General features: G+C 39.3%; 1 protein-coding gene across 1 annotated transcript in view; it reads left to right on the top strand.

Moving 5' to 3' along the window:
• The window catches only part of LOC124876269 (roundabout homolog 1-like), a 155399-nt gene extending 132871 nt beyond the window's left edge, over nucleotides 1–22528 (top strand). Inside the window, exons 8-29 of the mRNA XM_047378911.1 lie at nucleotides 39–163; nucleotides 266–437; nucleotides 6775–6980; nucleotides 7071–7152; nucleotides 8820–8988; nucleotides 9089–9255; nucleotides 10465–10586; nucleotides 11662–11896; nucleotides 13345–13466; nucleotides 15175–15346; nucleotides 15596–15793; nucleotides 16416–16442; nucleotides 17433–17472; nucleotides 17668–17822; nucleotides 17977–18336; nucleotides 18422–18538; nucleotides 18623–18758; nucleotides 19071–19615; nucleotides 19975–20115; nucleotides 20204–20425; nucleotides 21283–21434; nucleotides 21538–22528. Of these exons, the coding sequence (XP_047234867.1) occupies nucleotides 39–163; nucleotides 266–437; nucleotides 6775–6980; nucleotides 7071–7152; nucleotides 8820–8988; nucleotides 9089–9255; nucleotides 10465–10586; nucleotides 11662–11896; nucleotides 13345–13466; nucleotides 15175–15346; nucleotides 15596–15793; nucleotides 16416–16442; nucleotides 17433–17472; nucleotides 17668–17822; nucleotides 17977–18336; nucleotides 18422–18538; nucleotides 18623–18758; nucleotides 19071–19615; nucleotides 19975–20115; nucleotides 20204–20425; nucleotides 21283–21434; nucleotides 21538–21552 (3680 nt within the window). The 3' untranslated portion in view covers nucleotides 21553–22528. The remainder of the gene's footprint in view (nucleotides 1–38; nucleotides 164–265; nucleotides 438–6774; nucleotides 6981–7070; nucleotides 7153–8819; nucleotides 8989–9088; nucleotides 9256–10464; nucleotides 10587–11661; nucleotides 11897–13344; nucleotides 13467–15174; nucleotides 15347–15595; nucleotides 15794–16415; nucleotides 16443–17432; nucleotides 17473–17667; nucleotides 17823–17976; nucleotides 18337–18421; nucleotides 18539–18622; nucleotides 18759–19070; nucleotides 19616–19974; nucleotides 20116–20203; nucleotides 20426–21282; nucleotides 21435–21537) is intronic.
• Nucleotides 22529–25929: the final 3401 nt, after the last annotated feature.

The following is a 25929-nucleotide window of genomic DNA, read 5'->3' as shown; positions in this document are numbered from 1 at the left end:
TTGGCTGCCAATTAATTAGAGCTTCCCTTCTTCTGCAGTGCCCCCTACCTTCGCCGTACGCCCCAGAAACCAGGTGGTGTCAGTGGGCAGGACAGTCACCTTCCAGTGTGAGGCCACCGGCAACCCGCAGCCGGCCATCTTCTGGCAGAGGGAGGGCAGCGAGGTGAGACTGACCCCCCTTGCTCTGTCATCCCACTAAATCAGTGCTTGGTGTAAATAAAGATAATGAGCAGGCTTCTAACTGTGATTCTCCTCTCTTCTCTAGAGTCTTCTGTTTTCCTACCAGCCACCACAGCCCTTCAGCCGTCTGTCTGTCTCCCAAATGGGCAGTTTAACCATTACAGACGTTCAGCGCCCTGACGTCGGCTTCTACATCTGCCAGGCTCTCAACATAGCTGGCAGTGTCATTACTAAAGCTCTGCTAGAAGTTACAGATGGTGAGTAATAGAGAAGGAGGCCAAATGAGACAGGTTTGCTTCAGTCTGCTGACTTTGGGTTGGAGGTCCTTTTTTTCTTTAAATTTCAACATTATTCTGGAACCCACTGTAAAATGCTCAGTAAGAAGTATTTCACTTACTTTTAAGTAGGTCAAAGTTCCTGACTTAATAACTTCAGCAAAAAATGATAGATAGTTTTGGAAAAAAGAAAGTTCACACTTTAGATTCTTGAGTTGTAGGTGTCAGAGCATAATCAATATTATCTTGTTCTTACTAGGTTTTAGAATTATTTAAATTGAACCTCAAAGCACCAAATGATATTGGGCTGACATAGATTTCTGAGTTGCTTGTCAGGTACAAAACACGCAGACTTAGATTTGGATGGGTTATACATTGAAAATTAAACTACAATCTAAAATTGGATTTATATTTACCTCTAACAACTGTATTTTAACATGTTTTTAATGCAATTCTTTTAAATTATTGTAGTATGAAACTTCTCGAAGGTCTGATTTTGTCTTTCTTTAATGCCAGGTAAATCAATTTGGATTACCTTGGGTATGATGCTATATACACTCACCGGCCACTTTATTAGGTACACCTTGCTAGTACCGGGTTGGACCCCATTTTGCCCTCAGAACTGCCTAAATCCTTCATGGCATAGATTTAACAAGGTACTGGAAACATTCCCCAGAGTTTGGTCCATATTGACATGATAGCATCACACAGATGCTGCAGATTTGTCGGCTGCACATCCATGATACAAATCTCCCGTTCCACCACATCCCAAAGGTGCTTTATTGGATTGAGATCTGGTCACTGTGGAGACCATTTGAGTACAGTGAACTCATTATGTTCAAGAAACCGGTTTGAGATGATTCGTGCTTTATGACATGGCGCGTTATCCTGCTGGAAGTAACCATCAGAAGATGGTTACACTGTGGTCATAAAGGGATGGACATGGTCAGCAACAATACTCAGGTAGGCTGTGGCGTTGACACGATGCTCAGTTGGTACTAAGGGGCCCAAAGTGCGCCAAGAAAATATCCCCCACACCATTACACCACCACCAGCCTGAACCGTTGATACAAGGCAGGGTGGATCCATGCTTTCATGTTATTGACTCCAAATTTTGACCCTACCATCCGAATATCACAACAGAAATCGAGACTCATCAGACCAGGCAACATTCTTCCAGTCTTCAACTGTCCAATTTTGGTGAGCCTGTGCGAATTGTAGCCTCAGTTTCCTGATCTTTGCTGACAGGAGTGGGACCCAGTTTGGTCTTCTGCTGCTGTAACCCATCCGCCTCAAGGTTTGACGTGTTGTGCGTTCAGAGATGCTCTTCTGCATGGTTTGGTATTAACAAGTGGTTATCTGAGTTACTGTTGTCTATCAGCTCGAACCAGTCTGGTCATTCTCCTCTGACCTCTAGCATCAACAAGGCATTTTCGCCCACAGAACTGCCGCTCACTGGATATTTTCTCTTTTTCAGACCATTCTCTGTAAACCCTAGAAATGGTTGTGCGTGAAAATCCCAGTAGATCTGCAGTTTCTGAAATACTCAGAAATACTCTGGCATCAACAACCATGCCACGTTCAAAGTCACTTAAATTACCTTTCTTCCCCATTCTGATGCTCGGTTTAAACTGCAACAGATTGTCTTGACCATACCTAAATGCATTGAGTTGCTGCCATGCAATTGGCTGATTAGAAATTTAGGTTAACGAGCAGTTGGGCAGGTGTACCTAATAAAGTGGCCGGTGAGTGTAAATAAACCTACCTTGCCCTGTTCAGACATACAAAACTGTTAAATCAAAAACAAAACAAAACAAAAAAATCCTGTGTGAAAAACTGTTGCTTCTTCTGTAGATTTAATAGGAGGGTAGCAGTGAAATACTGCTAATCAAATGCACTTTATTCACTGATAATCTATAAAACCATGCATGTTGTCCTGGAGTATATAGTTGTATGGCAACACAAAAGAAAAGATATCCCCAACACGCAAGGTCACCTGTGTGAGAGTCGGAGCTTGTGTCAAAACTAGATATTCAATAGGATCATGTTCCTAAAAGTTGCAGCAAATCTGCAAGAATGGGTGAAAAACAAGACTCAAGATAATGCAATGACCCAGTGAAAGACCAGACCACCACCTTGTTAAAATGGATCACTTGCTGGACAAAAGACAAGAAAATCTCTTGACTTTCTTGAAAATATTATAAAGAGTACTGTGTCAAAATCCTTCACACAACAATGTAAAGTTGAAAATACTACTGCTGCTTGCCATTTTCAGTATAGATTTGACCCACATACAGAGAACACTTTAGGGCATATTTATTTTCAAAAAGCTGTGTGTGTAAGGATAACTTTGGCTGTTTAATAAACAATGGCATGGTGGATTCTGTTGTGTGTTTTGTTACCTGTACATGTTAGGTAAAACTCCAGAAGTACAAGACAGTGTACTTTTTCCCGCTACAGCAAGATCCCTTTTAATATAGCAGACTGTATCTGAGCAACGTCTTTGTTCTATTTTAGCATAGACATTTGTGGATGATGACTGGTGATTTTGACACATGATGTCATTTATAGGTACTCTGCAAAGAGCTTGGAGGGGATTCTAATCCAAATCCAAGATGATAAAAAATCTGTGTTAATTGCTTTCAAAAAAACCAATCTATCTGTGCTTGGAGGCCCACACCACTAATTACACACCTGTGTGAGCATGAATACATGTAACTTGGTGAAATGTACATGCATTATATTAATGGAGATAATTGCTTCAGGTTTCAACAGACAGTAAATGGATCTATCCATAACCATTTACACATAGCAGGTATGCCGCATTTTTTAAAAGAGGGATGATGGAGTTTTTTGTCATCCTTCCCAACTGTGTGGATAGATCTGCACCCTGACTTCTGCTTGTCTCGCCTAAATTCTCTTCATCCTACCACACGCCTTTCATCTCCACCTGGAGAGGTGCATTTGTATGGTAATAACGGGTTCACATTACCTCAGGCACTTTTTAAAGCATGTTTCCATCACTTTTGTGGGAGGGGGGAGCAGGGGTGTTTTTTTTATTTATTTTTTATTTATTTAGCTGTCTTAAACCTTCACCCCCACCCACAGGGTTTTTTAAAATGAGAGAGAGCTAAAGAGAGAGAGAGAGAGAGAGAGCTCACTTATCTGAGTGGAACTGTTATTAGTTGGGCTTTGCTGTCATGATTGGATCCGGCTCCAGCACTACCTTCTACCCAATGAATGATTAGTTGCCCTCCGCTGGAGGGGAAAAGTTGATTTCTTTCTCCTCGAAACCCTACACATCCACCTAAGCCTATTGTTCTCTTGGTTTACCAATTTTCCTCTCAATATCTTTCACATCTTATCTCTTTCTGTCTCCTCTCCACTTCATTTTTATTTTCCCTAGTCTCATCTTTCTTACTTTTATAGCTTTCTCTGTTTATGACTTTGACCTTTTTCAAGTAGCAGCTCAATTTCTAATGACCTACACTTTAGTTTTACCACTTCTTTAATGGTAAACGGTGAAACACAGGAATGCAGGCAAAATGAGCAGGTGATAAAGTCTTGATCTGACTCACTTGAGTTTTAATATCTTAACCTCACATTTCTACATTCATATTTAAACAAATCAAACTAACTCTTGTTATAGCTGGAGATGTATTGAGCAACATTTGGAAGGGCTATTTTGAAGGAAGATATAAAAACACTATTCTAAGTATTGTTTTATACCCTTCAAACTGTCATTAAATATTTATGTTAGGGGCAGAGGATTTTACAATTTAAAACTGACACAAATTGGTCACGGAGTTGATATTTTAAGCTGTGTTAGCAATTACTATAGTTAAAAATAGCAGTCTCTGTTATCTCTAGAGAATACATAATAGTTTACATAAACTGGATATTGTAAACAAATATATAAAATAAACTTTACACAGTATGATTTCTGAATTGTACGTTTATTTTTGGCTTCCAAATTCTGAATTATTTTCTGTATTTCATTGCCTAACTCTGTAAGTAAATTCATATATTTGCAATTCAAAGATTGCTTGATTGAAAACAACCCCACTCAGGTCTTGGATCAAATATAGACAAATCCAGCCTGGGTTGATTTAGAGCAGCAAGGTTGAATTATCAATTTTTTAAGGCTGACACAGAGTAGGTTAAAAAGAGAAACCCATAACCTGGATTTATCAAAAAGTAGTATATGACCAATTCTTTCATCAAATCATGAATGTTGAATAAAGCTAGTGAGTGCTAACGACTTAGGGCCTGATCTTCAAAGATCCCAAATAGTGGGTTCTAATTCGTGTACCTTAAATAAATGTCACGTGCAATAAGTGGCCGTGTTGCATGCGATTTTCAAAGATTGCGTCTGCAATGGATAGCAGGTGCACAACAGGTGCAGACCACCCTATTTAAATGAGGAAATTGCGTGTGCTACTGGCTGAGGAAAAGCAAACAGACCCTCTGCTGTGTTGCCAGAAATATGCAGGGATTGTTGCACTGCATCATTATAAATTATCCAGTTGCTAACTTTTTCATGCTGTTCCGTTCTGTTGTTTTGTTTTGAGAGTATATGTCTGAAGAGTTCGGAGTTTATCATAAACAACCACAATATTTAAGGATGAACGTAATATTAGCAACATAAAAATAGATTGATGTAGGAGTTGGCAAATGTTATAGCTTTGCTAATTTTAAAACATAGCATCACATACCTGTCCTGAAGAAAAGTTAAATTAAACATTTATGTATGAAAAATGTTCCAATGATTTTACTGAATTCGTTTTGTTTGTTTTGCCAATATTTTAATAATATCCAACATGTTTGATTGTTTAAGTGATTAGTGATAAGTGATTTTAGTGATAAGTGATTTTAGCATCCAGTTTGCAAATGAAGGATTTAATCTGTCTTTTAATGTATTTAGTTCTTTCCTATTAATTATATTATCAACTTCAAAGCACAGTGGGTCTTTTGCATGATGTGCGATTATAGGCTGTGTGCAATTGATCAGTTATGTGCGCATTTTGCCATGATTAGGTTTGTGCACATTCAGCAGATTATCAATGGCAGCGATGTTACGCTGGAATGATGTTGAATGAAGAGTTGCAAGGAGTTTTTCCATAGGAAAAATAACATGGCTTTTGTTTGTGATTGGCTCTGAATCAGAGCTTAGATAATCCTACATAGAATCCTATATTCTCCTCTATTTTTATTTTTGACAACCCAAATCTGTTGGCACATGTACAGAAGATTCTATCTCCCTGTCATCTGTCATTCTATCTATGCCTCCTTCTGGCCAAAGTGACAGCAGACATTTTTGCTTCCCAGTTAGCACCTGCCTAACGTGCTAAATCCACATGCAAAAACTGCTCCCACAAACCATTTCAGGCTTTGAAAATCGCATTGCAGGTGGTAAGGGATGACATATACATATCCTCCTCCAATGAATTTGCGCATTTGGATCACTATCATAATGTTTTGCATATTCATGAAGGCTGACACGCTAAAAGGTTTGCGCCCGCAGTTCCGCTGATTTTGCACACGCAATCCGATTACCACCTTGTTTGTAGGTCAGCTTTGCCGACGTAAACAAGTTTGCGTGCAGTTTGTACATGCAAATCTTTTGAAGATCAGTCCCTTAGTTGGTAAACAAATGTGTTCTTTTAAGTTAACATTCTCTAAAGACCTCAACATAGCATTGTGATTATTATTCAGCATTATTCTTGTAGAAGACATTTTGTGAAGTCTAATCAGGTCATCATGTTGCTCAAAATGGCAATTTCTGAAGCATGACAGGGCTCCTTCTAGGCTCTCTAACCCAAGAAATTGGGTCACAATCACCCAGTATTTGGTTATAGGTAACTAACTGCTGTCCCAACAGCGTCCCTTGTTTTTTTGTTTGAAGGGAGGGATGGAGGTTGGGTACGGGGGGGTTTGGGTACGGGGGGGCTGAGTTTGTGCCTTGAGTGCCTTGTGCCTTGTTGCTGAAAAGCACTATATAAATAAACTTGGCTTGACTTGACTTTTGTTTGTATATGTATATATATATATTTATATATATATATATATATACATATATATATATATATATATATATATATATATTTGGGACTGGCAGTGCTCAATTAAGAGATTTAAACAAAAAATAAACATCCTGTTTCTTTGTGTGGTGAGTGCTCACTGAATAAAAAAACAGTTTGTAGTCTGTTTCCTAGAGAGTATAAAATACATAGCTTTAGTCAGATGTTTTATTGCTGTGTATAATGTGAGAAATATTCTCATTGGGTTTTTTTCACTTTTCCCTTTTGTTTTCTCTCAGCTGGATCAGACCACCCCCCTCCTGTCATCAGGCAGGGTCCTGTCAATCAGAGTGTTCCTGTAGACAGCACAGTAGTACTGGGTTGCCAAACTGTTGGCGCTCCGCCTCCCGCTGTCCACTGGAAGAAGGATGGCACAGTGGTCTCTCCAGTGGACTCTCGGGTGTCCCTAATGGAAACAGGGTCACTGAAAATTCACTATGCCAAGGTACAGTCTAAAGTACTACAGAAATGGTATGGAGCTGGCGTAGAGCGAAGTCAACCTATTAACCAGTCCACCTGAATTTTCTCTCATTAGCTGGGGGATACAGGATTCTACACATGTGTTGCTTCTAGTCCCAGTGGAGAGGCTTCCTGGACTGCATATCTGCAAGTAGAAGGTGTTTTTATTTATACATAAGGATTTTACGACCAAAAGTTTGGACACACCTTCTCATTCAAAGAGTTTTCTTTATGTTCATGACTATGAATATTGTAGCTTCACACTGATGGCATCAAAACTATGAATTAACACATGTGGAATTATATACTGAACAAAAAAGTGTGAAACAACTGAAAATATGTCTTATATTCTAGGTTCTTCAACGTAGCCACCTTTTGCTTTGATTACTGCTCCGCACACTCTTGGCATTCTGTTGATGAGCTTCAAGAGGTAGTCACCTGAAATGGTTTTCCAACAGTCTTGAAGGAGTTCCGAGAGATGTTGGCCCTTTTGCCTTCACTCTGCAGTCCATCTCACCCCAAACCATCTTGATTGGGTTCAGGTCCAGTGACTGTGGAGGCCAGGTCATCTGGCGCAGCACCCCATCACTCTCCTTCTTGGTCAAATAGCCCTTACACAGCCTGGAGGTGTGTTTGGGGTCATTGTCCTGTTGAAAAATAAATGATGGTCCAACTAAACGCAAACCGGATGGAATAGCATGCCGCTGCAAGATGCTGTGGTAGCCATGCTGTTTCAGTATACCTTCAATTTTGAATAAATCCCCAACAGTGTCAGCAGCAAAGCACCCCCACACCATCACACCTCCTCCTCCATGCTTCATGGTGGGAACCAGGCATGTAGAGTCCATCCGTTCATCTCTTCTGCGCCGCACAAAGACACGGTTGTTGGAACCAAAGATCTCAAACTTGGACTCATCAGACCAAAGCACAGATTTCCACTGGTCTAATGTTCATTCCTTGTGTTCTTCAGCCCAAACAAGTCTCTTCTGCTTGTTGTCTGTCCTAAGCAGTGGTTTCCTAGCAGCTATTTTACCATGAAGGCATGATTCACACAGTCTCCTCTTAACAGTTGTTGTAGAGATTAGTCTGCTGCTAGAACTCTGTGTGGCATTGACCTGTTCTCTAATCTGAGCTGCTGTTAACCTGCGATTTCTGAGGCTGGTGACTCGGATTAACTTATCATCCGCAGCAGAGGTGACTCTTGGTCTTCCTTTCCTGGGGCGGTCCTCATGTGAGCCAGTTTCTTTGTAGCGCTTGATGGTTTTTGCGACTTGCACTTTCAAAGTTTTCCCAATCTTTCGGACTGACTGACCTTCATTTCTTAAAGTAATGATGGCCACTCATTTTTTTTTTTTATTAGCTGCTTTTTTCTTGCCATAATACAAATTCTAACAGTCTATTCAGTAGGACTATCAGCTGTGTACTGTATCCACCTCCTGCACAACACAACTGATGGTCCCAACTCCATTTATAAGGCTTGAAACATTGCCCTGACAGGGCACACCTGTGAAGTGAAAACCATTTCAGGTGACTACCTCTTGAAGCTCATCAACAGAATGCCAAGAGTGTTCGGAGCAGTAATCAAAGCAAAAGGTGGCTACTTTGAAGAACCTAGAATATAAGACATATTTTCAGTTGTTTCACAATTTTTTGTTCAGTATATAATTCCACATGTGTTAATTCATAGTTTTGATTCCTTCAGTGTGAAGCTACAATATTCATAGTCATGAAAATAAAGACAACACTTTGAATGAGAAGGTGTGTCCAAACTTTTGGTCTGTACTGTGTATATATTATGATAAATTTATTGAACTCTCTGTGGCAGAATTTGGTGTTGTCGTCCAGTCTGGTCATCCCGAAGATTCTAACCTGATTCCTGGTGCTCCATCTAAACCTGACGTTTCTAACGTCAGCCGTACATCTGTCACACTGTCATGGAAGTCCAGCCCCAATCCTGGTGGATCGCTTTCATCCTACTTAATTGAAGCATTCAGGTTAGATATTTGATATGTGCCCTATATGAATCCAGCATAATATAATGTTGTAACATTATGTTGTGATTAAATGTTTTGATTTTTCCTTGTCTTTCTGTAGTTATACATTAGGGAACAGATGGGTGACCTTAGCAGAGCATGTGAAGACAGAGTTCTATGTTCTGACCAACCTGAAGCCTGGAGCTGTTTATCTCTTCATGGTCAGAGCCATGAATGTTTATGGCCTTAGTGATCCTAGTCCAATCTCTGACTCAGTAAGAACACAAGGTAAGTGTGGGGGTTCTATTTGCTTCACTTCACCTTTAGTTAACACGTTAAACTGCAGACACACTACATGTTTATTTGAGTTACTCACTTGTTGTTAAAGGAGCTTGCAACAGTATTCCGATCCCATAAACTTTTTCATGTTTTGTCCCATTACAACCCCAAACTTTAAAGTATTAGAATTTTTTGCGATAGACCAACAAAAAAGGAGCCCGAAATTGTGAAGTGGACCCAAAATGTTTGTATGGAGCTAAAAGTTTAATTTTGCAATTATCAACATAAGCTAGTGTAGCTCGCTAGCTTGCTTGTGTTGATAGTTAATTGAACAACATCTCATGTTAAGTTACCACTCCCTTGTAGTTGCCAGACGACATCTTGAAGTCTCAACTGTCTGAAGTCCAGTGTTGGACCGTGCCCAAATGGATATAATTCTCTGTGAACGGGTTCATGTGATTGGCTTATAACTTAGTCATCCCCCAGGTGGCGTGCATTCTATTGATATGCTGACACAAGGTAGATATCTCACTGGTTGCAGATAACCCAATATAAAAAAGAAATTTTTTTGTTAAGCCAATTGAGGAAAGTCTCAAAATCCACATACAAATGCAGTGAAGGTCACAGACCACAAGCAAGATATCTCAAGAATCTTGTCTTGTGCATTTCTGAATTCTGTGTGCATTTCTGAATTCTGTGTGCATTTCTGAATTCTACGTGTTTATGTATGAATCATGTGTGTGTCTTAATTAACTTAATTAATTAACTTGTACAATTTGGAGTGGTTTAGTTCAAAGCATATTTCAGAGTTACATTGTCGCAATCAAAGTCTGGACCTAAGTCAAATTAAGAATCTCTGGCAAGACTTGAAAAGTGCTGTGTACAGACACTCTTTCCAGTCTTTCCACTCTGACTGATCTTGAACTATTTTGCCAAGAAGAGACATAATCCAGAAGATGTGTGGCGATAATTGCAGTGAAAGGAGATCCTAGAAATTGAATCAGGGGGTGCTTAACAAATACACATGCTCCAATTTTCTGACTTTTATTTGTGAATATTTTTGAAAGACATATATAATTTTCCTTCCAATTCATTAATATGCTTTTTTGTGTTAGTCTTTGTCCCAATCCCATTCAAATACAAAACAGTTTTTTTCTGTAATGTAAAAAAATGTTAGACACTATATTTTACGTTTTTCTTTTTCATCGGTATACACAGACAGCTCCTCCACCATGCAGGGGGTGGACCACCGTCACATCCAGAGAGAACTGGGGGATGTTGTGATCCACCTACACATGCCAACAGTCCTGTCATCTTCAACTGTCAAGGTGCAGTGGATGGTAAGTTCATGTTGAGTGTGCTGCAGATACCCATTGCTGAATGCACTCACAGCTCCCAAAATTAAGATGAGTGAGATAAAAAAGTCAAACATGGCAGTACACAAAAACATGTCATTTACTTTAATGTAACAGATAGCTTTGAAAAATAACAGTAAATGATGAATTAGCAGCACATGTTAGTCTAAGTAGTAGTTAGTGTCTTGATCATTTTTCATTATGTTGAAAGAAATTATAAATATGCACCTCAGATCAAAAGTTTTAGAAACTCCTTTCTCATTTACTGGTTTTCTTTTCGATTCCTGTTCTGAGTGGAACCTGTCCTGTTAAACTGCTGTACTCTTTGGCCTTTGTGCTGCATCTCAGTTTCAGGGTATTGGCAATCTTCTAATAGCCAAGGCTATCTTTATGTAGAGCAACAATTATTTTTTTCAGATTCTCAAATCCATGACATGACATGATAGACAGTGTGAGAGCAATAGCACCAAATTTAGCACATCTGCTCCCAATTCACACCTGAGACCTTGTAACACTAACAAATCACATGAAACCAGAAAGGGAAATTACTAATTGGACACAATTTTGACATTTTCTCTTCAGGCTGTACTCCCTTTTGTGGCCAGCTGTTTATACATTAATGGGTGCGTGTTGAGTTATTTTGAGGGAACATGAAATCTACACTGTTTTACAAGCTGTATACTTTACATTGTAACAATGCCATACATTCACTGTTTTCCCATAAAAATATATAATAAGAATAATAATAATGGAAAGTGCTTAGTTTTCTTCTTGCTTATTTTTTCTCAAACCATGCTGAGTGGAAACTATTAATGACCTCAGATTGTGGTTCACACAGATAATTCACATTTCATATGTGGAACTTAATAGGAGAAATTAGGTTACTAGGTTTTAATATATCCTTCCTACAAGATGTAGTAACTCACCAGTTCTACTTAGTGTATGTTTTCGCTTAAACATTTTAACTCAAACCAAGATTTTGTACTGGTTTATACTCAATGGGTCATGTGATCACAGGCTTAGCACTTATAATGCATGTTTGGCTGCTGCATCTCCCTAGGTCGAACAGCAGTCCCCTTACATCCAGGGTTACAAGGTGCTTTACAGGGTGTCTGTTGAGCACGGGCAGCCAGAATCGCACTGGACTATTCTGGAGGTGCGTGCCCTGCCAGAAGACGGGGTGGTGATCAGTCAGCTAAAGAAGGGATGCATCTACGAGTTCAAAGTGCGACCTTTCTTTGATGAGTTCCAAGGAGCTGACAGTGAGGTGAAGGTGGTCAGGACATTGGAAGAAGGTAACTTTTAGTACAATATCTTTGAAAATAAACAAAACAATCCTGCGAGAACTATGGAGCCTTGCAAAGTATTCATAACCTTTGAACATTTTCTCCTCATTTTGCAGCCACAATTTTTAATGTTATATAGATTTTGTATTATAGACAAACAAAAAAGAATGCACAATTGTGAAGTAGGAGGAAAATAAAAATCTGAAAAGGGATTCAAGTGAAACTACTTTGATGATATACATTTTACTGCAATAAAAGCTGACAGTCTTTTGAAATATGTCTCTACCATCTTTTTACATCTAAAGACTGATATTTTTGCAAATTCTTGAAAAATTGTTCAGTCTCGGAGAAACTGAATGGAGAACATCTGTGCACAGAAAATTTCCAATCTTTTTTTAATCTAAATTAGTAGCTATAGTAGCTATGATTATTTGTCTCTAGTCTATGCTAGTCAGCCTTACCTAGCATTGCCCTGTATTTCTGTAAGTCATATCAACTTCAAGGGCTGAATATGCTGAAGAAAATCACCCCCACAGAATGATGCTGCGAACACCACACTTTCACTGTGTAAATGCTATGCACAGTGTCAGTTTGCGCCACAGAACGTGTTTTGCTTCTAGGCCAAAAGGTTTATTTTGATCTCTTTTGACCGGATAACCTACTTCGACATGTTTGCCACCTCTTAGAGGCAGTATGACAAACTGCAAAGTGGATTTGTATCGCATTTTTTCAACAATGGCTTTCTTCTTGCCACTTTTCCATTAAGGCTTGATATTTGGAGCAAGTAATAATGTTCCTGTTAACAGATTCTCCCTCCTGGGCTGTGGATGTCTGCAACTCCTCCAGAGCTACCATGGGCCTCTTGGTTGTTTCTCTGATAAATGCTAGTCTTGCCTGTAAGACCATGTCTTGGTTGGATTACAGGGGTTGCCACTCTCTTTCCATTTTCAGATGATGGAATTAACAGTGCTCCATGAGCTTGAGATATTGTTTTATGATCTAACCTGCTTTAAGCTTCTCCACAACTGCATCCCTGAGGTGTCGGATGTGTTAATTGGTCTTTATGTCATTAGTTTATGATTAATTGACACGTAGACAGATGGTTATGATTATGATTAGATTATATTTTATTTAGGGTTATTAGAGTAGAGCGGCTATAAATATATTTGCACGCCATGTGTTCTAGGTTTTTATTAGTAAGATTATTGAGTCATACCTTGTGTTGGTCTTTCACATAAGACCCCAATAAACATCATTAAAGTTTCTGGTTGTAATGTGACAAAATGTGATAAAGTTCAATGTGTATAAATACTTTTGAATGGCTCTGTATATATTTGTATTATTGAAAATGCATTGTCAATAGAGAAATAATGCATTGCTTTATTTAGTGTGCAAAGACATATCAGATAAGTCTTCCTTCATGTCTCTGTAGCCAACTGTCTCTATCAATGTTTTAGCCCCGAGAAGAGCCCCCCAGGGTGTTACAGTCACAAAGAGCGATGCCAATGGGACTGCCATCCTTGTTTCCTGGAAGCCACCTCAAGAGGCAGGAGAGGACGGAATTATTCAGGAATACAAGGTATAAAAATAACACATCTACAGGTCCTTCTCAAAATATTAGCATATTGTGATAAAGTTCATTATTTTCCATAATGTCATGATGAAAATTTAACATTCATATATTTTAGATTCATTGCACACTAACTGAAATATTTCAGGTCTTTTATTGTCTTAATACGGATGATTTTGGCATACAGCTCATGAAAACCCAAAATTCCTATCTCACAAAATTAGCATATCATTAAAAGGGTCTCTAAACGAGCTATGAACCTAATCATCTGAATCAACGAGTTAAATCTAAACACCTGCAAAAGATTCCTGAGGCCTTTAAAACTCCCAGCCTGGTTCATCACTCAAAACCCCAATCATGGGTAAGACTACCGACCTGACTGCTGTCCAGAAGGCCACTATTGACACCCTCAAGCAAGAGGGTAAGACACAGAAAGACATTTCTGAACGAATAGGCTATTCCCAGAGTGCTGTATCAAGGCACCTCAGTGGGAAGTCTGTGGGAAGGAAAAAGTGTGGCAGAAAACGCTGCACAACGAGAAGAGGTGACCGGACCCTGAGGAAGATTGTGGAGAAGGGCCGATTCCAGACCTTGGGGGACCTGCGGAAGCTGTGGATTGAGTCTGGAGTAGAAACATCCAGAGCCACAGTGCACAGGCGTGTGCAGGAAATGGGTTACAGGTGCCGCATTCCCCAGGTCAAGTCACTTTTGAACCAGAAACAGCGGCAGAAGCGCCTGACCTGGGCTACAGAGAAGCAGCACTGGACTGTTGCTCAGTGGTCCAAAGTACTTTTTTCGGATGAAAGCAAATTCTGCATGTCATTCGGAAATCAAGGTGCCAGAGTCTGGAGGAAGACTGGGGAGAAGGAAATGCCAAAATGCCAGAAGTCCAGTGTCAAGTACCCACAGTCAGTGATGGTCTGGGGTGCCGTGTCAGCTGCTGGTGTTGGTCCACTGTGTTTTATCAAGGGCAGGGTCAATGCAGCTAGCTATCAGGAGATTTTGGAGCACTTCATCCTTCCATCTGCTGAAAAGCTTTATGGAGATGAAGATTTCATTTTTCAGCACGACCTGGCACCTGCTCACAGTGCCAAAACCACTGGTAAATGGTTTACTGACCATGGTATCACTGTGCTCAATTGGCCTGCCAACTCTCCTGACCTGAACCCCATAGAGAATCTGTGGGATATTGTGAAGAGAACGTTGAGAGACTCAAGACCCAACACTCTGGATGAGCTAAAGGCCGCTATCGAAGCATCCTGGGCCTCCATAAGACCTCAGCAGTGCCACAGGCTGATTGCCTCCATGCCACGCCGCATTGAAGCAGTCATTTCTGCAAAAGGATTCCCGACCAAGTATTGAGTGCATAACTGTACATGATTATTTGAAGGTTGACGTTTTTTGTATTAAAAACACTTTTGTTTTATTGGTCGGATGAAATATGCTAATTTTGTGAGATAGGAATTTTGGGTTTTCATGAGCTGTTTGCCAAAATCATCCGTATTAAGACAATAAAAGACCTGAAATATTTCAGTTAGTGTGCAATGAATCTAAAATATATGAATGTTAAATTTACATCATGACATTATGGAAAATAATGAACTTTATCACAATATGCTAATATTTTGAGAAGGACCTGTATACTGTACTTTTCATCACACTGTGTTGTTGAATGTGTCCTTCTTGCAAACATTGTCATTCACTGTATTTTTCACAGATCTGGTGCCTGGGTAATGAAAGCCGCTACCATGTGAATCAGTCGGTGGATAGCTCAACCTTCTCTGTGCTCATTCCCAGTCTGGCTCCAGGAATACGCTATAGTGTAGAAGTAGCGGCAAGCAATGGTGCTGGGCCCGGAGTCAAGAGTGACGTAGCCTTCTTTCAATTAGGTAATTAAGTGTTGCTCCTAAACAGAGTAGCTGACCAGTAAGCTGCATTTAGTTGGAAGTTTTTCTAAAGTTTCAGTCTCTTTCATCCTTTTTTTCATATATGCAACCAACTTTCCTTGACTTGTAGCTAGCTTTCCATGTATTTATTTTTGCATTTTTTTCCTGCAACTTTTATGCACCCACCAAATACTTTTTTTTTTTTTTTTTGTACATGGTGCTTGAACCTGTCTTTCTGCTTTTAACAATTAGATTCTGCAGGCCAGATGATGGACGTTAGTGACAAAAGAGGCACTTTATCACAGATCTCAGAGGTGGTGAAGCAGCCAGCTTTTATCGCAGGCATTGGCGCCACTTGCTGGCTGATCCTCATGATTTTCAGTGTGTGGCTCTACCGTCACCGTAAGAAGAGGAGTGGTGTCAGCAGCACATACACGGGCATCCGGAAGGGTGTGTTCTTTAACTGTTTTAGACTAGCACATGAAAGAATGAATGTTCTTATGTTTGTAGGGTTAGTGTATTAAAGAAAGGTAATAACATTACCTTTTGTAGCGCATATGTAGATAATATTGTTAGAGTGGGCATTAAACAAAGACATTTTGCCACCACACAACAGAAGTAATCATTGCAGTGATATTAAAGACAATCTTCAGAGGCTGATAATCAGGTCAGACCAAAGGGGGGAAATATTCTGTGGTCTAATCATCCTTTGACATATTTGCATTGTAGACTGTATAGACATTCAGCGACCTTTAATCGCATATTTGTAGAGTGTCATTTTGTCAGTGCACCACAGTATTTAGAGGCACAGAGCTGTCAAGCTGTCAAGTCTATATCTGCCACAATATTTCTGCTGTCTGTCAGGCTGCCCCCCTCATTAACCTTTACCTGGAGACTCAAATTAGAAAGAGAAACAGCATTTGCAGAAAAGGCATTTAATTTATATTTTAATGCATGTACATGTCAAAAGGTGTTTGTTAAGAGCACCCAGTAGTGATTCTTTTTGACCATAAGAGTAGTTTTTCATGATTTTATTGTGTCTCAAACTCATTCATTTTCTCTCTCTCCACAGTCCCATCTTTTACCTTTACACCTACAGGTATGTGCTTGTAAATGTCTGATTTGTTGTTATAAGTTAGATTGGTATAATATTTTAAAATCATTTATTGTAATTATACAGAAGCCTCAAGTTGCATTTCTCTCATGAGTGTTTAGTGATTATTTTTATTAGGACCAGAGACGGTTTCACATCATATTCTCAATAGCAAAAGCAGTCTGAGTAACAGTTTTGCAGTCACACAGTAATTCACTTATATTTTAAACTTTTAGTCTCCTTTTTTTAATATCTTACTCCCCATTGTGGCAGCTTGAATAAACAAACATGCCTCAGAAGAAATAGTTTTTTGTAGATTCTTAGACATTTGTGTTTTCTTTAACATCATTTTCAAATACCTCAAAAATACCCAAAGCTCACCAACTGAGTTGTATTCTGTTTGTAAATACTCCACAGCAAAAAGTGTTTTTGTCATTTGATGGCGCTCATGTATGGCACTTTCAGTGATCAGAAAGAAATAGTTTTTTGTTTTCAGACCACATAATCAACAGTCTGGGCTGGGCAAGCAAAAGATCAGCTCATTCTGGTCCCCAGCCGTTATCTCAGAGGATCTTTTATTTAGATGCATTCATTCTCTTTAAATAATCTTTATGATGTTTATATTTTGCTCACTCCATGGTATTCTGGTGATAAACAGGAGTCATTTAGGGTTGTAATTTTCACGTGCACATTGATAAAGAAATATAGAAGTAAGATTTCTGAGCCATCTTTGTTCTCTGTGAATAAAAACAATAGACAAAATCAGAATCATGAGGAATGATTCACCTTTTGGATGCACCTGTAAATCAAGGTAGACATACTTTACCCTAAAGGAATGGAAGCGTGTGTTGAAGTGTGCACTGTGCAGACTTGACTTCATATTTTTGCACCAACTCTTTACCTGCCTTTCATGGCTGCATTCACTGTTGGCACTTTCTCACATTTTTCATCTCATCAAGGTTGTATCTTTTTTTTTTTTTGCTTTTGTCTTCTCAGTGGCATATCAAAGAGGGGATTCTGTGTGCGGCGCTGGCAGGTGACTGATATTTTTGTCGTATGTTGTTACATAAAGACTATAAGAAGAATTTCAGCTACACTTTGGAAACACTAGGGGGAGATGTCTCTCTGTGCTTAAACTTGTCTCGGCATCCATTGCATTTTTGCTCGGTTCTTATGTGTAAAAAATGTCAGCGGGTTTGGATTGACAGCATTGTGGTCCTCCTTGTTGCAGACCTGTCCCTCTCAGCATGGGTGAGCCTCTAAACCAGCTCTGGCTGCCAGACAACTGGCCAAATGCAAGTGCCAATCATAAAGACTGCAGCATCAACTGCTGTAATAATGGCAATGGCACGAGTGACAGTAACATGACAACATACAGCCAGCCAGGTTAGTGTAAAAAACACCTCATAGCTCATGTAGAAGCTTCTGAAATACAGCTTGTGTTACTAACAAAACATCAACACCTTGCAGCAATGCCTAAAGATTTATAGCTTCCTGTGTTATTGCTTTGTTCATGTGCTGCTTTGTTTCCCCTCCTCAGCTGACTGCATCGCCAACTATGGAAGCCATCCCGAAAACAAACAAGGCGGACAGCTTGGTTCTGAGACCCCCATATACAGTGATGTGAACCTTTCCAACAAGCTCACTGAGATTAAAACATTCAACAACTCCAACTTTTGCTATGCAAGCCCAGGAGGAGATTCGTCAGGCACATATGAGCCCATACCATATGCCACCACACAGCTCATTCAGGCCAACATTAAGAACAAGGTGGCTGCTGGTGGCTGTGCAGCTGAGTGTCTGGATATACCCTGCTGGAAACAGCCCCCCAACCTGCCTCCGATACCCAAGGAGATGGCAGCATTGATGCAGCATAGCACAACTAAGCAGAACTCTAACGGTATGTAGCAAAATCAAATGTGCTTTTTTATTGTGTAAAAGTAAAAAGAAAAATGAGGCATGTTAGAATGTCATTATATTTCCAGATCTGCAGGGAAGCGAGGGTATGATCCACCCGAAAACCATACCATACAACCGGACCCGCAACCACAGCACAGGAGGCTCCCACCAGAGTTCAGACAAAGGCAGCAACAGCACCTCAGGTGATGCCATCATCTGTTCTAGTACACTGCGTTAATATTATTGAGAGCTGGTCTGTGCTTACTTCAAGTGTGTGCTCTTCTCAGGGAGTCAAAATCAAAAGAAAGGAATGCGGCCCCAAAAGATTCCCAAACACAATGCTGTGAGCTGGGGGGATGCTTTGTCTGATCCTCATCCTAATGTCTGGGACTGTGATGCGTATAGTCTGCCCATGGAGAGGAGGTACAAAATAAGGCAAAAGATGCAGCACACACTCTTGCATAAAAATTGCAGGGTTTCATAGGAAATAAAGTCATATTCAAAAAATTTGAATATGCATTCTGCTGAGGCTTGTTTGTCAGATTAAACATACCTTTTGAAAATAACCTTAAGCAGATATTAAATATATATTTCATTAAGTGTGCTTTCCTGTATTAAAAATGTTTTTTTTTTTGTTAGTCTGATGTAATATTATAATCTTAGATGTTGCTTTTACATTAGTGTAATTAAAGTAGAAAATCGTCATAATTAACAGAAACATAAATTTCTTTTAAGCTTTGATCCAGAGGAGAGAATCAACAGCTGCCCCACTCCACCAGTCAGAGGAGCAGCTTCATCTGCTACTGAAGTGCCCTGCTTGCCTGCCACTCCATCACAGGAAGACCTTAGTAACGGCCAGCAGGATGGAGCTGAACACTTCACCCACACCTACTGCTCAATACTGGACACAGATGGACCGGAGGAGAATGAGGAGCAGGTTGACGAGGAGACAGAGACTGAACTGTCGGAAAATCTCTACAGCCGATCCCAGCACCACCTGAAGCACAAACATCAGCCGTACCACATCTCTCCGCACAAGCTGCTCCTGCAAGGTCTGGAGCAGACCCCAGCCTCCAGCACGGGGGACCTGGACAGATCGGTCACGGGGTCCATGGTTAACAGCTGGGGCTCTGCGTCGGAGGACAACATCTCATCGGGCAGGTCCAGTGTTGTCAGCACCTCAGAGGGATCCTTCTTCACGGATGGTGATTTTAACCAGGCAGTTGCCTCTTCAAGGGATATTGTAGGCCTGCGCATGGGCAGGCACTCAGAGGTGCCAGGTGAGACAGACGTTTTGTTTGTCCTGCATCCAGCTCCTATGTTTTACTCTTCACTTGTTAGTTTCTAATATGATGATATCTCTATCCAAGTCCTTATGCACAGTGTTTAATGTAAATGTTAAACTAGGTTTGCTGGTGCCTGGGAACATAAGCAAGCAAGACCAAATCCATGATGTTTTCTTATCTTCAATTAAGAGCAATAGAACCTCAACCCTCCGTTAAGAAGATGATGTCCTTTTACAAAATATCAAAATACCTATTTAAGACTTCATAAATCTTTAAAATAAGATCTAAAATTGGTGTCAACATTGTGAGCGGTTTAAACCTTTATGCTCAATGAAATCTTCTCATGAATTTAGGTCAGCGGCACCAGCGAGCAAGCAGCCCCATGTCAACGGACAGCAACATGAGTCCTGCAGTAACACATAAAAGGCCCAGACGCCATAAACCAAACCAGTCTGGACAACAGGACTATCAATCCAAAGATATCTTCAGTGATGGTAAAGTCAGAACAAAGGATGGAATCTGCTACTGCGTACATCTCGGTAGCGCTAACAGTGTAGTTTGTTTTGTTCTACTTTTTCCCAGACTCTTGCATGCCTCTAAATTTCACAAGCCAGACGTCCCATGGTGACCACAAAGTGAGGGGGGCAACTCTGCCACGGATGGGCTCTGGGCAGGGCCGGTGCAGACGAGGCAGCACCGGGACTCACAGGGTCAGAGATGGAGCACTTGAGCAGAGAGAGAGTCAGGAAATGGACAAGATTCAACAAGGGGCTAAAGGAAACAACAAAAACCGACAGCATTCAGGTATAGAATGGATTACTGTGCCCATATTGAAATGTTTTTAATACAGGGGCCTGTAAAAGTATTCAGACCCCAAGTTTTTCACATTACAACCAGAAAATTCATTGTATTTTACGAGCATTCTGCAGGATATGATAGAACAACACAGTGCAAAATTGTGAAGTGGAGGTAAAATGATGCATTTGTTTTTCCCACATAAACCTATTCATTAAATTAGAATAATATTAAAAAGTTAAATTATTTCAGTAACTCACTTCACAAAATAAAACACATGACAGTATATAGATTAATTAAAAAACAAAACTGTTGTATTCTAGCCTGTATTTTTGTTAATTATCATATGGTCTCCATGGCTTTATGTGGATGAAAGTTAATGGTGCACATTGCCCCAAACACATCCCTATAATGAGACATGGTGATGGCAGCATCATGCTGTGGGGGTGATTTTCTTCTGCAGTGACAGTAAACCTTCTCAGAGTTGATGGGAAGGTGGATGGAGCTATTTACAGGGCAATCCCGGTTAAAGACTTGGGACAAAAGTTCACTTTTCAGGAGGGCAACAGCCCTAAACGTACAATCAGACCTAGAGGGAAGGGGTTTAAATCAAAGCTTATAAATTTAATTGAACATCTGTGGCGAGAATTGAATTAAAACAACATACTTTTCAGAATAGTAATTGTAAAACCTTTAGAAACCATGTTTAATTTCCTCCCACTTCACAATCTAATTTTGTGGTTTGAAAATGACAAAATGTGGCAAGAGTTCAAGGAGCAGGCATACTGCCATTAGTCCACCCAGAAAACTTTAGGCAATTGTTTTAATTTCCTGCTTGCCTGTTTGTCTTTATACCCCTTCTTCAGAATTTGGGGACGTACTTTTGTACAGTCGTCCGTCTTTTCTATCAGGTCAGGCTCAGAGGGAGTCGGGCTGTAATTCATCAAACCTTCAGTCATGTGGAGGCTCAAGGACCAAACAGGAAGAGCAGGTCACCCTCACAGAACAGGCGGAAGAGGTAAACATAAACCAGCCATTAAATACTGCAAAATATTTCCTGTTTTCCATGATTTCAACATCTAGTCAAGCTAAAACTCACGTGTCTGTTTTTATCTTTGCAGTTTCTAAAAACTTAAGAAGCTTTGGAAGCACAGGATGAAAATACTGCAGTGATCTCCAAGGACTATGGCTTTTAAAACATGGACATAAACTCTTAAAATACTGCACAACATCCTTTTTTTACTTTTAATTTCTTATTCGGTGTTAAACGATTGCTCTCATATTAAATGGTGGACTTTTTTTGATTATGACCAGCATTCAGGTTCCTGAACAGCTGAAAATATATTGAGTGCACATTTGATGTCGGATATCAGCGCATACAAAAGTGTTGCTCGTGGCGACTGCTCGACGCGGTTTGTGTGATGTTTGTTTGTTTGTTTGTTGTCTTGTTCTTTCTTTGTTACTAAACTACAGTCATTACCAGCCATCTTGTAAATTGTTTACTGCCACAGAAGTGCTTCAGAATTTTATATAATAGTGTTGTTTTTTTCAAGTGATGTACATTTTGTCTCTGTATTATATGTCCTACTTTGGTTATAAAAGCACAATCACTTAATTTTATTTGAATTCAGTGTTGAATGAATTTTAGACAGGAGGAAATCAGCTGTCGGAGTCTTGTTAATCATTTTTATCACTTTATGTCAGGCTGAGAAAAAGATTTAATAATTGTGATGTGCAGTGAGTTGTGTACTTTTGAGCTGCTTTCATTCAAAATTGAGCTATCTCTGTTGTGTGTACTGGGAGAATTGCATGCAGATTTCGAAACAAAGGACTTTTTTTCTAAACATCTTACATGCTTTGCCCTTTATTTGGGATTATAAAAAAGAATGGTCATGGACTGGTTCCATTTCTTGTTTCTCAATGCTGAGTTAAGTATAACTCTGTATTTGCTTAGCTTTGGCAACAAATTAGAGAAGTCCTTGACAATAAATCACCAAGTTACAAAGGAAAAATGCCTTACAAACATAAATAACTCACATCTGCAGATAATTAAACTGTGAATGTTGGTTTAACATTTGTTCAATAATGTTAATATTAAATACATTATTCTTACTTAGTCTTAAATGTATCTTCTCTGCCTTGCAGACGTTTTCATTGCCCTTGAATTCACCACATTTGTCAACCTTGTCACAAAAAAACTTCTGTGGGAAAACAATCTATGTGAAAGGTCAACAGAAGGTAGTGAATAATTATGGGGTGAAAAGCATAGTTTTTTTTTTCCAAAAAAAATGCTGTTAAAGGTGACATGCATTTGTATTCAGCCATCCTGTGTCAACTGAAAAGCTTTGCTGTCCCTGCTGAAGGAAAGCATCCCCACTACCATGTTGCAAAGAAGGGGTGGGGTGATATGCAGTGCAAGCTAGCTGCCAATAGGTCCTTTGATTGGCCTCTGAATAATGGCTGTCATTTTTAATTTAGTGGTGTCAGAAGAAAGGGTCAGTGTACTTTTTTATTTGAAAAAAAGATTTTCACTTCACAATTATGTACTTTTGTATTTCTCTTTTACATAAAGGTTTATAATTGTAACGTGACATAATTGTGTAATTACAGTTTTTGAGTTTGATTACTTTAAGCTTTCATAGAAACCATATAGCCAAACAAATGCTGTTTAGGGAGATGTGTGGAAAAACTCACATTCAACAGGAGTTCTGAATTGGACTTGCATGATAAATCAATCAAGGGTTTGCTTTTGAAGTCTATGGGTGGTCACCAAGCATTGTTTCAAATTAGGATCATGGGCTTTTTGGCATCTGCATAGTATCTGGCCTGAAAAAGCATTGGTACAGAAACATTTTCCTTAGGAATACATCTTGCACCCTGCTTGGAACATGCTGCCCCCGACTTCAAGTACTTTAACTTAATGAACAAGGAACGACCCATTAATTTACCAAGTCTCATAATTCACTATCAGCTCTTCTCTTTTCTGGCCTGTAACACCTTTGTAATTTTGGAATCATTAATAGTCAAATCTTAAGCTTTCAGTATAAATTTGTGTAGGAATTACTTCCTCTTAACAATGAACACATCTCTAAACACTGACTCCTTGTTTTTTTACAAACTGGCAGCTCTGAAGTATGTCAGCACCAGTGGATAATGAGGTCCCTATAGTTTCATTTTAAAATTTCCTCTTTAAGTGTATTTTAGATAAGTAGCACCTTTGAACAGCTCGTCAGTTATTAGTCCCAAAACATTTAATTGTTCAGTGGTCACATCTCAGATGTTGGCACAGACCCATCCCTTTGAAATTCTTAGGGACGCTCAACTAAGGTAAGGCTGCCAAATGAATGTATGCGGAAGACACTTTTACTCATTATCTTCCGTTTTTTCAAATTGATATCTTGGGAAAATGATTCAAACTGTGATTCATTTGGTTTAAAATGTTTAGAGTTGAAAAATGTACATTAAAAGAGTAAAGAAAAAAAACATTTTCACTTACATCCTAATTGTAAACTCTTTAAGAATTAAATGTTTTAAGCCAGGCATAATAAAATACAGTAAACTGTAAATACATTTTAAAATAATTTTCTTCTTTAAACAAATCCTGAGACTATAGAACATCATTTGTCCCTATAAATGAAAATGATGGTATTACAAATTGTCTAGCACTACTCTGTAGTTTCTGAAACATATACAATATGTAACTTTGAACACACTTGAAATAAATTAGGATGTTTTTGTATGAGCTAGTAAGTTTAACCTAGGATACAGTTACAGTTGTGGTCAGACATTTACATCCACTCATCAGAGCTATAAATGTGACATTCATTTTCAGGTTTAAATCACTAATTTGGGCTGATTTTTGTCCACAATGGCCTGATAATACAGCATACAACTTCAGTATTTTGTAAAAAAAATAATAGTTTGAATTTGTTACCTCTAAACCACACATGGTCCAATTTATACATTTAGGCTAAAATATATGCATAAACTCTCACTAATATTTGGTTACAATTTCCTTAGCAAGTTGCACCTCGAACAGAGGTTTTGTGTGGTCATCAACACAGACCTGGTTGTTAAGCATAGTCCATCTTAAGTCCATATTCCAGAAGTTTAATGTTAATCTATTATAAAACCAGATTAGATGTGTGTTTGGGATTGTTGTCTTGTTTGAGCAGCCAGTTGTATCCAAGTTCCAATCATCCAGTTGTTAATTTGAGAGGAAGTTAAAAACATTGGAAGTTTTTATACACTTTGTGGAGTGCATAAATACCCCCTTAGTACCACCATCCGTACGATGCTTCCACCCCTATGTTTGATGCTTGACTCTTCCGAACAATCATCTTGTCATTTTGGACAAACGGCTCGATCACTAATTCTCTCCTCAGTCCATGTTGAACTGACTTCTTCGTGGACAGTGACACTCTGGTGTTCCAGCAGTTTCTAGGCTTGGGCTTTGGCAACTCCTGGGTAGTTGCAAAATTACTAAACCTATTTCCTTTAATGTGAGAAGGTGACAGTTTGGGTCGGATGGTTGGGTAGATGTTTTAAGAAGAAAATAATATCATGCACATCAACACTACAAATGCATAAAGCAGACTAACATTAAGCTTCTGGAATGGCCCCAAATTTAAACCCATTGCACATTTGATGACTATGCATGAAGGTCAGATTCCTTTCAGGAAACCAACCAATTCAAATGACCCTTACTATTTCTGCCAAGAAATACTTCAGAAGGAAATCTGGTTTCTCTGCAGCTTGCTGAGGGACGTTTAACTCTATATAACGAGCCTATATAATTAAGACCTTTTATTGCTTCAAACAGTTTTTTACAACTAATGTTTCAGAAAGGGCAATCATCTAAAACTGTAAGAAATTGTATTTATTGAATTAACATATCTTGAATAATAAACAAAGATGGCAATCTGGAAGATGCACTTCAGTTAAAAAAATAAATAAACTTCATGGTAATGAACCCATTTTGCCTTGTTCTTTCTGATGTGTGCCATGTAGTTCTTGATGGATCACCTTGTTCAGAGGAAACATCTAATTATGTTACTGTGACAAAAGCAGGTGAGCTTACAACCAAGAGGATCGTCACTTTCCAGCTGGTGGTTTTCAAGGTGCTTCACATGCAAAAGTTCACAAGGAAAGCATATGCTAAGTTAAACAGTAGTATAATACTTTGTTTTGTCAATTCACTTCTTCTATTGAGACAGTCAGGAAGGCATTATCCACACGTAATTACAGTATTTTTTTTTTTATTGAGTGTGTTTTGATTTATTGATGAGATTCACCCCTAACCAGCCCCACTTTGGCTCTGAGTACTGTTGCTGCTGTGACATTTCAGGCTGTCTTCCCAGAGGACTCCAACTCCAAAGTCATCACAAGCCAAGCTTGCTCTGTTGTGGCCTCGTCAAACAGCAGATCGAAACAGTGCACAGCACCTGGTGTTTCCAAAGCAATAGATTAAGTTAACATTTGTTTCACCTCTTAAAATCCAATATGCTGTCACG

This window comes from Girardinichthys multiradiatus, chromosome 11 (assembly GCF_021462225.1).
Source record: "Girardinichthys multiradiatus isolate DD_20200921_A chromosome 11, DD_fGirMul_XY1, whole genome shotgun sequence".
Classification (NCBI taxonomy): Eukaryota; Metazoa; Chordata; class Actinopteri; order Cyprinodontiformes; family Goodeidae; genus Girardinichthys; species Girardinichthys multiradiatus.
Note: the sequence above shows the minus strand (reverse complement) of the source record. Positions and strands in the feature narration are given on the sequence as shown.